The sequence below is a fragment of the Hetaerina americana genome, unplaced genomic scaffold (assembly GCF_022747635.1).
Source record: "Hetaerina americana unplaced genomic scaffold, ioHetAmer1.1.p SCAF_3, whole genome shotgun sequence".
Taxonomy (NCBI): domain Eukaryota; kingdom Metazoa; phylum Arthropoda; class Insecta; order Odonata; family Calopterygidae; genus Hetaerina; species Hetaerina americana.
The window spans coordinates 24,077,019-24,089,630 of NW_027286874.1; the positions used below are offsets into that span (position 1 = coordinate 24,077,019).

General features: G+C 37.2%; 1 protein-coding gene across 1 annotated transcript in view; it reads left to right on the forward strand.

Moving 5' to 3' along the window:
* The window catches only part of LOC139691101 (discoidin domain-containing receptor 2-like), a 283,388-nt gene that overhangs the window by 135,009 nt on the left and 135,767 nt on the right, over positions 1-12,612 (forward strand). The window contains exon 2 of the mRNA XM_071588869.1: positions 2,316-2,421. Within this exon, the coding sequence (XP_071444970.1) occupies positions 2,316-2,421 (106 nt within the window). The remainder of the gene's footprint in view (positions 1-2,315; positions 2,422-12,612) is intronic.

The following is a 12,612-nucleotide window of genomic DNA, read 5'->3' on the forward strand; positions in this document are numbered from 1 at the left end:
TCGGTAAGTTGACCAGTAATATGTCCATTAAAATTGTCTGTTAGAGAAAAATTGCCATTACGATGTAAATGAAATTTTGGGATAAAATTTTAATAAATAGAAAATACCTAATCATAACGCAATACGTCTTTATTAATGCTTAATAAGAGGAAATATAAGAAAATTATTTGTAGTAACATACTCGTAAGCACGTAGAATCTCTGACTGCTGACGTAAGGTATAAAGCGTACGGTAACTACGGCCGTATTAATATATTGGAAAGAGTCAACAATGGGCAAAGGATGGGTGATGGAAATTAGAGAAGATATATGCAGTAAATCAATTAAAATTATAAAAAATAACTGAAAATAAAAATAATAATAAAATAAATATAATAAACATACTAAAAATAATTGAAATAAATAGATAACGAAAACGGTTAGAACCAAAGAATGTCTGGCTAAGGTTTACTAGATAGTAAAGACCCTCGCCCTTGTCAAACACTCAGCAGTCGGGGGCTAACGAGAGAATTATCTCTGCATCAGCTGCCCGCCGGACGTAATGAAATGGAAAAATTCAAATAAATCACGTACTCTCTCGCTTGGATATACATATATCTCTGCTGCGGTTCTATCACTTGTGCTTGTAGGCACGATGAATACTACCTTGTGGAATTTCTGACCAGTTGGGCTGATTTGTATTGGCTTTATATGTTTCTTAATTTCAATACATGCATTCAGAACCAACCAAAGCTTCCTATTTATTAGACCCAACTTTCCCGTGTGTCGTATCGGCAATGCGACCATTATTCCGGAAAGACAGCATTCAGAAGATATTAAAATTACAAGAATCCATTGAATGAAGATGAGGAAGCCTTGAACGAAGTGATACGAAAAGAATTAATGCGAATATGTAGGGTTATGGATAATGAGATGATAGGAAGGTGCTGCGAGGAAATAATAAGAAAGAGTAACATTGGAAAATTACATAAGTTAATCAAAAATCGCTTCGGAGGAATAAAGCGAAATTGCGCAACAACAGGGATGCGAATCCTAATATGATAGTAGTAGACGAGGAAATATGGAACATTTGGAGTACGTCTATGAACTGCATTAAAGCATGAAACTTGAGAAGGATTACCTTAACCTTCACCTGAAGGTATCGAGTGTCGATTTTATCCTTATATACAACCGCTGGCGTATTGACTTTGAAAAATCCTTTTCAAGACGCCAAATGAAGGACTCGCCCGTCATAAATGCCCGTCCTCCGGAAGTAGAATTGAATAGAAATAGAAAGTAAATGAAATAAAAATGAATATGGATCTCTCATCATGGGAAAACCTTAATTATCTGCTACAACATTCCCATCTTGGGTGAGCATATAATGCCTGTCTTAAAATTCTTCAGCAGTATGAATCTTTTGGCTCTCTGCCGTATGAGTTATCCAGAGAGCGGGTGCCAACAATCAATTGGGAAAGGACGTTTTGTTGTTATACTTGTGTTTTCTAAAACATTTTTCCGTCAAATGAAGTCGGACATTATTTCAAAGGCAAGACCACTGCGTATTAGCCACTAGTCTTATCATATTGCCTGCCAGACAGGATTACATTTTGCGTTGTTTGGTTAAAATATTGTTTGAAGTCACTTGAGCAAGATTCCATTCTAAAGACGGAATGTTGAATGTTTTTCACAATGTTTGCCGAAGAATTAGAGTACAAATATTCTTAATGTATTTCAAAAGCTGTTCGCAAATATTGCGGAATACCATATGAAAGATAACTATAAACATATATAATTTCCAAGTGTACTCGTGAATCAGTATTTATCGGTTCAAGTTATTTCTTTTACCATTTTCCTGGCTAATTACAGCAGTGTAATCAGTTGCAGGCGTTATTAGTTAGGTAGGTGGCAAAGGTAATTAGTTTAAAGACGGCTTAATTCAATGGTTTTTATATTTAATCTTACAGTTACCTAATCCTTATTTTCATCCAGATCCTAATATTAGTTGAAATCTAACACTCATCCTCCGTTGCAGGTCAATCTCTTTTATATTTTTCTCATCGGAGGAATTTGTCTTTCTAGTGTACCATCTTAAGCGCCTTATTTTTCACATTTTTCTTATAAGATTTCATTAGTATATTCCTAACATAACTTATCCAGCGCATTTCAACTTCTAGTATCTATTGAAAATTCTCGTGAGAACCTTGCCTCTGAACAGCTACTGGGTTGTTATATCATTCATTCAAATAATTATATGATGGCACATCAATTCCTTTGCAAAATTTAGGTGCTCGATGGCTTATATCCTTCTTAATATATATTCATTTTTCTGTACAGGAGGCTGCCATGAACCTCTGGGGATGGAAAATGGTGCTATACCAGATGCTGACATCACTGCTAGCTCTGCGTATGACTCGGCTAGTGTGGGACCACAGCATGGAAGGTAAGTCATAATCAACGATGGACTTCATTCGCTAAATGAGCAAAGATAAAATGGCAATAGGTTTTGTTAATTGCTGAGTTTAGTTCCCCAGTTTACTAAAGCTCTTTCACCTGATTACCTAATAAGATCAAAATTACGGAGAAGGGATTTATCCAGAAGTCTTCTTGATACCCGATAAAGAGTTCAGTGGCAGAGTGTGAGGACTATGGGCAAAAAATTTGAATTTCATATACATCAGCCCTGAAAAGCATTAATAGGCTGTATAGCAGCTGAGCATGCACCCATACATGTATCATATGGATATAGAAAGGGGAGGAAAGCATGAAAGACAGATTTTAGTTATGAGAGCATTAGTAAGAAGGAATAGTGTGTATTTATCACGGATGCTTTCTTGATCTTCACTGTTCGGGTAAGGTGTACGACCAAGTGCACAAACCTGGTGGGTGATTTATGGATTTTAATCATAGGTTATAGGGATAGGCGGCTTGTTCGAAAACAGCATATAAACCAAACGGCACAGATAAGGAACCACTGCGAGAATAGGGATGGGCAATTAAAGGCAAGGGAATACGTCGTTAGATGTGTGACAGGACTGTTTGTCATCGCCAATGCGGCGTAGTGATTAAAGTAGTTAGGTTTGCTTATTATCTAACATTTGCTTAGCCATCCAACAAAGGGAGTACTATTTATGGTGGAATGTATTACAGGACCAATGCAAAATATACCTAGTGAAGATTCATTGCAAGATAAGCCGAGTAATGAGTTTATCAAGAAGTGGATGTGAATCATTTAATTAGAAGGGAGTAAACTAGGGTAGGTGAAGGAGTGCGCGTATTTGGAGAGTAATTTGAAGAATAATTGGTTTATTAATAGAAAAAGTGGGAGAATAATTGCGTCGATCCAAAAAGGGAATTGATGGCATCTACGCTCAGTATAAAGAGGTAAACAAAAGATTAAAAGGACTCAGAGTGGAGCGGAGGGTTAAACGAATCCAAAAAAATGCAGTCATGGAGAAAAGAAGGTGAGCGTAAGATAAAACTATTTGAGACGCGAGTAGGGAGAAGAATTAGTAGCAAGTTGAATGGAGGGAAAGATGAACACCTAAGTTTAAAGTATGGCAGGAGAAGCGTGAAAATTGCTTGTGAAACCCAGAGAAAGATTAGGCTATGAAACCCAAGGGAGTGCAGAGGTGGCCGGATGGTATAAGTAAGGTATAAAATAAGAAGGTGATGGAGGAAAGGTAAAAGAAAGAGAGGAAAGAAAGAGAAAGACCTTTTAAACGCCAGGGAGGAAGTATGAAGATCTGAGAAAGGAAATGATAAAGGATACTGTCTCAGACGTTACTTGGTAGAATTCTTTCATATTGAGTGTAAATGAAGAAAGACTAGAGGAAGTAGAAAAACTTTTAATTGGCTTATTCAATTTATCTATTCTAATGATGTTCAACGGCGAAACCTGGGTCGTGTACATAAATAAAAAGTGCTTGGAATTACCAAGTCTAAAATTTCATTTCAACAGTCTTTTCCTGTTGACATTCTCTTACGCTACTCACCAAAAGCAATCCTATACCATCATAAATATTCTTGCTAGATGTGAGTTTATCTTCACGATGCACGAGTGCCTCAGTACTAAATGAATATTTGTCACTAACTCACATGATGTAAAATATAGTTTTCATTAATGCGCAAGGTCACTACATCAAGGATTCGTTTACCTCGCCCCGTGTAAGTCGACTTCCTACGCTTCAAAGCATGAACATACGTCTGATCTACCCCAAAACTCGCCTGCCGTAGTCTGTTCTTTTAACATGTAGTTTACTTAACGTCGCCAGCGATACATATATTATCCCTTAAAAAATCCCACCTAGAAAGAACTTAATTTAAAAGTATTTTCCCTCCACAAGCAACAATAAAATATTTACACTACTTAAAAAATGAACATTAAATGAAAAGTAGCTTTCATTAAATTTATCTTGGAAATGTTTGCAGCCGAAACAAAATAATTGCTCATTCCTTTTATTTATTGTACAATGATGTATTTCGGCTACTTAAAGAATTCAATATAATATTCCTTGGTCTCTCCATGCTGTCCTAGACCTTGACAACGTTTGCATGAATACTAGATCTGAAAGTCACGTATTGTATTGAAATTGACAAGTAAGGAATGTATTTAGCTAGAACTTAAACTTTAACGATAATGCATTTATCTAGTTTACCTAGGCATAAACATACTTTCTTCGTTAAATATAACTCACGGAGACAACTTGTGCTCATTTTTATTCAACATGGCAATTTTCTCCACCCGATCATTTCGTTTTTCCAACTTGAAATTTCGAGAATGCCCGGTTTTTACAATCTGCTCTATATTGCTAGTGTCTCTTTCCCATCCTAAAAATTCAATTTTCCAGACGTAAAAATATTAAGGCTCACAACCATTCGTATTTTTACAACTTAACCTTACTTGAATAATAAAAGACTTCATTAAATTTAAGGATTTTTTCATTCACCGATAAAATTAACCTGGAAAAGATTTTTTCAGAAGTCAAAATGAAATTTGTACCTATATTATGTTGCCTTAACTCTATATGAGGAGTTTAAAGCTCTGTGTGTAAAAACTTGCGTACCTAATATGGTTGGTGCCTTTTCACAATTTGCCACACGCCGTTTTAGCGCCCTACGTTTTATTGTGTTGATGTAGAAGAAGAGTAAAAGATAGAATTTTTGTAAGAAATAACGCTATATTCCCTTTAATTTCAACCAAATGGCCGTTTGATGAATTGAGAATGCTTATCTCCTCCTCGAAAAAATATTACTTCCTTCGACTGAAAAAACAAACCGTTAAAATTAATCCAGAATAATATGTATTAAGAAATAGTAAATTGAATAATTGTTACTTTTAAATGAATATGTATTTAATATTAGGAAAGGAAGGAAAAACGTACCAAATTATTAATTTTTTATTTCAGAGATAACTCTGTAGTAATCGATTTATCTGGAATATCTTTAAACTGCCTTCAAATCATAGGATATCTACATGTATAATCCATTTAAACTTTGTAGTTTTTAAACCAAAAGGTGAACTGATCAAATATAAGTTTCCACCGTTACTGATTAAGTATAAGAAAGCAAGCTCAAGAACCCTTGTGGAATAGAAAAATAAAATGTGGAGTTAATGAAACTTATCAGATCCAATCGAAACCAGTCCGAATCAATGTTGTTAGTGGGAGCTGAAATACTGAAAAGTGATGGAAAATTTAGGCGGCATTCTATACTGTCAAGTAAAGATTAGTAATTCAAACATTGCTGATCACATTAAAAAGCCAAGCACGATATGAGAATAAAGAAAAACAGAAAAATGTCAGGTGAATTTTCTGACAGAAGAAAGCTAATTAAATATTAAATTAGTAGTTATAAACATTCTATCTATCTCGTAGGAGTTTTAAACAATATGTTAAAGTAGTAGTGGCGTTAGAAAAAGAATTGAATCAGGCAAATAAGCTTTCACGAAGAGGGAATTGATGACAAGGATTTTGAGTAAGGATGTTAAGAAAAGGCTCGTTAAGACTTGTATTTGGAGCGTGGTTTTATACAGCGCGGAAACATGGTCATCAAAGCAAGATTATAGGCGTACATTAAAGGCTTTTGGGATGTATGTGTGAAGAAGGATGGAGAAAGTGAAGTGGGCAGATAGGAAAACAAACGAGGGAGTGCAAGGTATGGTGAGGGAAGAGAAGGAATTGTTGGGAGAAATCATAGGAAGGCAGAACAGATGGATGCAGAGTGTTTTGATTGGCAATGGGATGTTTAAGATGGCGAAAGAAGTGAGTATTAGAATGACGAAAAAGTGGTAGCAATAGGATAGGCATGTTGGACAGAATGGCAGGGGAAGGAAGTATGCGCAAAGAAAGAGGGGCTTACTGCAGTGTCAGATAATAGGTTGTTTTGTCAGGAGAAGCAAGGAAATATATTTTGGACCGTTGTCTAGTCTGTGTCCACCCAAATCATACCTTAGACTGTAAAATATTAGCGCTAATAATATTCAACTATGGGCCTTAATTATAAACCGCACTGATCTATATTACCATTAAAAATCTGTGTTATCTTTTCTGCTAATGCGCATGAAATTGGCCTTAAGAATAATAATTCATTCTGTCACAAATTAATTGCCTTCATTATTTTTCTGAAGTCACGGAATGCCTTAAATTTCCTAATCTACATGTTTATGACTGTTTTTGATTGGTGAATTAGTCTTCCTGAAATTTCATGTTAAAGGGAGGATGTCTTCTTGAAATGAATGTTTACGGTCCTCCTGGTTTAAGGTTAAATGCTTTATTGCCCCTTGGGTTCCAAAATGAACAATATAGTGTTCTTTTGGGAAGGACACTTCGGATTGGGAGAAGGAAAGGGGAATTTAAAGGGCAGGTGGGAAGGCAACGGCGGTCGGCGAAGAAGAGTAGCCAAAATAGGTTCCCCTGAATTTTGTTTATCTCCCTCACATGGTTTCTCCGTAAGCAGGAGAGGGTTTTCCCGTCCAACCCTTTATTCATGACTTAGGGGTAAACGGGGACCCTCATCTCCCCATCTCTCCATTACATTACTCAACTATTCTTTCTCCATTATCCCTCCCCTTTCCGTGGATGCCCTACTACCATCCCACTCGTCTCCCCCTCAACCTACCCCATTTCTCCATGACAGCTCCACCCATTTTGGGATAAATGAGCCGAGTGCAAAACCAGCTGATCCTACCGCCCCACGCGAACCAGTTGTCACTCGTGCGCCGCTCCCTACTCCCCCTATCCTCCCCGCGCCATCGCGCGTTTGCCTTTGATTTTTTTGGTCAGGAGGTTGTAAGTACACGCGTTGCGAGTGCGATCAATCGGGCGAAGGGATTTGAAACATTGCAGGGCACGCATTCATTGCGCGTGTTTTTCACTTTTCTGAATGGATGAAAGACCTGAGAGCCTCGACGTAAAGCTAGGCGAAAACGGTTTTGATGCTGGATGACTATATCAAGAAAGCTACTCCTCTTTAGACAAATGATAAGGACGCGGATTGATGTTTGGAATAAAGAGCAACTTGGGGCTGAAGCCATTTGGGTCAGGGGGATCGGGATTTTGCGGTGGTTAACCTACAGGCTTCCTACCGAGAGGGCTCGGGTTCAAATCCTTGACATAACAAATATTTTTCGGAGCCGGGTTTCTATCCACCCTTCCTTTCTCATCCATCCCTAATGGCGCATATGGACTTAGCTGTCGGTCGCCTCAATTAAAACAGTTACTACCATTTGGATCAAAATATTTAAACCCTCGGAAAGTTTATTTCAGTTGGTTATGTAACTTTTTGTCAGGTATAATACTAAAATTGCTCGTTAGCTTCTAGAAAGAACGAGAGGCTACTACGATTCCGGGGCAGTTGATTTTTCCCCGCGGAGGTGCTTTCGCCGCGGGGAGTTAAGTGTTTGGAATGGCCTGCACCGCTACAGGGAGTGTATATGAGAGATATGATACAGGATTCATTGTATTTCGCCTGATATTTGTAATTAACTCTGTTTTAATAAAAGTAAAGGTTGATGTTTTCTGGCAGATGTCGTTCAACAAGAGACTGGCATGCAATTTCTCAGGTTATTTTCCTCAAAATATACTTACGCAGGCATGTACACCTGATCCGTAATACATCTGCATCTACTTAATACGTCGCAAGCCGCCGCAAGGGCGTGTGGCGGGAGGTGTTAGGAAACCACCCGTAATTAAGAAAGAAAAAAACCACATGCAAAAGCAACAATTTTATACCATACGCAAAAAAACATGCAAGAAATATGCATGCAAGAAACATGCATGCATACGCTCATGCAAGAAACATACACCTAACACACATGCAAATACGCAAACCACTTACTAACATACACACGCACCTACAAATACACCTAATATCCTATACACATGCACCTTCAAATACACCTAATAACCTTGCAATGTCTAATTTTTTCCGACTTGTAAATTCAATGTTTTCAATATTTCTAAAGGGACTCCGGTTTCTTAAACTCAATGAATAAATAATTTGTGAATAAATACACGAATTAATAATGCCTGTAAATGCACTCAAATAAATAGTCTACAACGCTATATATTGAGTATGAAGGTGTCGGATTTTCATTTTATAACTAATACAATTGCGAAAACGAAAATTTTTTTCTTATTTCTTAGCTCTTTTTTAGGTAATTACTAAAGAAAAATCCAACGGAGAGTCCATAAAACATAATTGATGTCGCAAATACTGGTGAAATTTCTTAATTTAATTTCATACGACCTAAATTTTACTTAAAAATTGAGGGCAAATCTCGCGAAATCAAGTTTGATAGCATTTTCCTGTAGGTGGAGACAATTAAAGTTTGCCATTCAATGCCTTTGCTTGACCTGAAAGAGACCATACGAAAATTCTGCGGCAATTTGACCGGCTCCATGATGGAAACCTTATTTTAGGTTATTTTTGGAAGGAGAATGTATGCTGTGCCATCGCTTTTCCAGTAAATAATCCCCTGAAATGTTGAACTTACCGTACGTTTTCCACTAACAATGATAAAAGTTCAATTTCTGGAAATAAGTTATACAAAATCGTTGGATTCGGGCATATTGGAGAACTGATCCATCATCTGTCTCCCTCGGTGATGCATTTAGTGTGACTGTCAATGGCTGTTCCTTATGGGTCAAGGGCAGGGATGTCGTACGCTATCATCACTGCTCATTACCACAGCTTTCTCATCCCCTCTCTGCCACATCACATACGTTCTGGATTTGCATAATTCCGCGGTCGCTCATCCAGGCGTTTCATGAATTATTCAACAGCAGAACACATCATTGAGTTGAAAATACATAAATGTGGGTCAGAAGTTTCAGTAATTCTGGGAGTATTCGTCGGATCTTATGCACTTTCGTGCGATATGACAGGATCAACTCAGTTTCTCTAAATCCTAAGTAATCTCGTGCCATGATGATGTTGAAATAACACAAAAGTCAGCTGTCCGAAATTGTATTGTGATGCTATACACATAGTTCTATTTAGTTTTCCTCTCCTAATTTATTTGGTAACAATGGACTGAATATTTAGTTAAATAAATACATACCAAATTGATGAGATGGTATCCACCGATAGTTATTGATAATTAATCTAAAAGAAAAGGTGTATAAAACATGTGTTTTAGCGTTTCCAATGATTTTTCCGTATCATTCTTTCTTTTCGTTACAGTTTTCCTGGAAAGGAAATCGTGAATTAAGCCTATGTTTTGGCGTTAGTCTTGTTTGTCTATCTTACGCGCGAGCATTAAATTAAGTAGCACAAACCAGAGTAATCAGCCCAAGGTTCTGCGAGGCTAGAATTTAACAGCTTGGTAGATTAGAGCAGGAAGGCACTAAGGCATATGAAATTCATACGTTGGAGAAGTTCTTTCCTTTCTCTGGTCCTACTGTGATTTCCTTGAAAGATCTGGAACCCGAAAAATTCAGGTTTGGGTCCACAGAGTTTTTAACCCGAGATTGAGTTTAAAAATTTTGCTACTGAAATTTTTTTAATGTCATTCTTTCATGTTAATTATTGAAGTGTTATAAAAACTTCTTCTGTAACAAAGATAAGATGGCTGACAACCTCACAAGTGATGAGATTAAGAAAAACTAACAGATTCGTAATTTAGAAATGTCAATAGCCTGAAGGTTTCTGTATACTGTATGATGTTGATGAGGCATTACTCGGGTTTTCTTCCGCGTTATTTCATCTGGGGTGGCGACAAATTTGTAGGCATTTCAGGCGACATCCTCAGGTAATATCATTATTTAACAGAAGCTAATGCCACCACTTCACTAACTCGCATGAGATCCCCACTACTTCAAATTTTAACCGATATGCTCAAGAATCACTTGAAACACATGACAAATTACTTTCCTGTGAAGAGTTTTTCAAAGTGGTTCCCCAGTGTGGATGACAATAATGACTATTAATTGATATACATTGCCAATTAAATAGTTTCATTGCTGTTAAAAAGAGGCCTACACCGTTACATTTTGTCATCTGTAAAATTTTGAGATGATGATAACCACAAGTTAGACTTGATGTTGCTCTATTTCACACAGCACAAAATTGTCATCTTTAGTAAGCTGCATTCATCGAATTCTAATGTCATTCAATTTGACAACCCTGTGACAACGGGAAATACGAAAGCTGATACTTGATTATTCGAAAAAGAGTAAAGTCGTGTGCAGTGTGCTCAGGGCTGAATTAACTAACCAGGCAGAAAATGTAGAGTAAATAAGCACAATTGTTTTGATGAATGCGATATATCCTCTAAAATTTGTGATCTCCTTTTTAATTGTAAAAACACATATGATTTAAACTTTTATTTTTTACTCTTGGAACTTTAAAGATGTAGGTAGGATTAGTTGGAAAGTCGAAATTTTAATCACTCAACTTACCTCCTGTACAATGATCACATCTTCTCAAGTGTATGTAACTATTAAATCTTGTGCTTTTCCTTGGCCATGCGTGAGATGAGCCAGTGACGTTGAAAGCGCAAATCGTGATTGACACCTGTCCTTCCTTTGGAAGGTTTCTTCTATCCGACCCCGCCAAATTCCCCTTTCCACCTGCCCCTGCATATCTTTGTACTCTCCCACATTATCTCTTCCCCACAACCAGGTATTGTACCTGAATAATAATAGTTAATTAGCGGAACCAATGGTCATTATTCTGTAAAATTTCGTAGGGGAAGATAGAATTCTCGTTTAATTACGTGTTTTATTCACAAAAGGACAGCGAAATTCCTCGTAGTAATGCAAGAAACTGCTCTTACGCCTATCAATTCTACTCGCGCCTTTCACGCCATGCAGGATGCAGTGTTGAAACACAAGAATAATTCGAACCATATCGTGGTTGTCAGGTTAAATTTCCGATTTCTCAAGTATTTTACTCATTTTTCTTCCCTAATTGCCACTTTCATGGTATTAATCATCAATTAAGAGATGATATCTAAGCGTCTGTAACAAATTTCAAGAAGCTACGGGGAATGCCGCGGCAGTAACTTTTGACGGAGTCATCCGCTACATGTGCATTACAATGCAACAATTTCTGAGTGTATAAATCATTCGCCTTGACCGAGATCCTTAAATTGCCTTAAATCCCAGTCAAGGTGAATGATTATGGAAACGTTTCCACTTATTTAATGATTTTTCCTAACAACTTAAAATTGTAAAATTTCAATCACGACTTGGAACCTGAGGAAGCTTAACATAAACTTCTTCGTTATATTGAGCAATAAAGACAATTTTCTGGACTAAAAACAGAATAGAAGTAAAAATATGTTTATTACGATCTTCCCTTATACGAGGGGGCACCCAAACACAACCGTAATTTTTTTAAGCTATTTAAGTTTTTTACCACAAAAAACTTATCACCTGCAAAATAATCTGTTATATTTAATGCATTAATCCATTCTGCGATTAAATTCCTGGAAACTTTTTTCAAACTCATCTCTTTTGATTCCCGACAGCTTCTGCCACGTTTTTTTCTTTGCCACTTTCACGTCATCAATACCTTGTCCTTTCATGTCCCTCTTCATTCGAGGAAATAGGAAAAAAGCGAATGTCAGGAGGCCAGGGGAGAAAGGGGCGTGGGGCAAAGGATTCATGTATTTTTTGGCATACTTAAATGACTGCATGAGCCGGTGCGTTGTCATGGTGGAAAAACTAGTCCTTCGTATCCCAGAAATGAGGCATTTTTTGTTGTACAATGTTACGCAATCTTTTTACAACCTCCAAATAGAAATTTTGGACAACGGTCTGACCTGGTGGGAGGAATTTATAATGCACTACTCCTCTCTTCTCTAAAAAACAAATGAGCAATTTCTTGAGTTTTGATTTCACTTGACAAGCTTCTTTCGGGCGGGTCGGGAAGTTTTACACTGGTTTGATTGCCGTTGACGGACGTCATGAACGAGGTTTGTCATCAAGCGATTTTTCACTTTCCTTGACGCGAGAAAACCTTTGGTATACTTGAGTTTTTTACCCATTGCACATTCTTTTTAAGCTGTTTTTTAACATCTTAACAGTTTATGCGGCATTTTTTCCAAGCGGGAAGCAAAGTTTCACATCGGTCCGCTGTTCACTTAAATCCACCATGACGGAAAACGGGGATCAAGCGAGACTGCTTT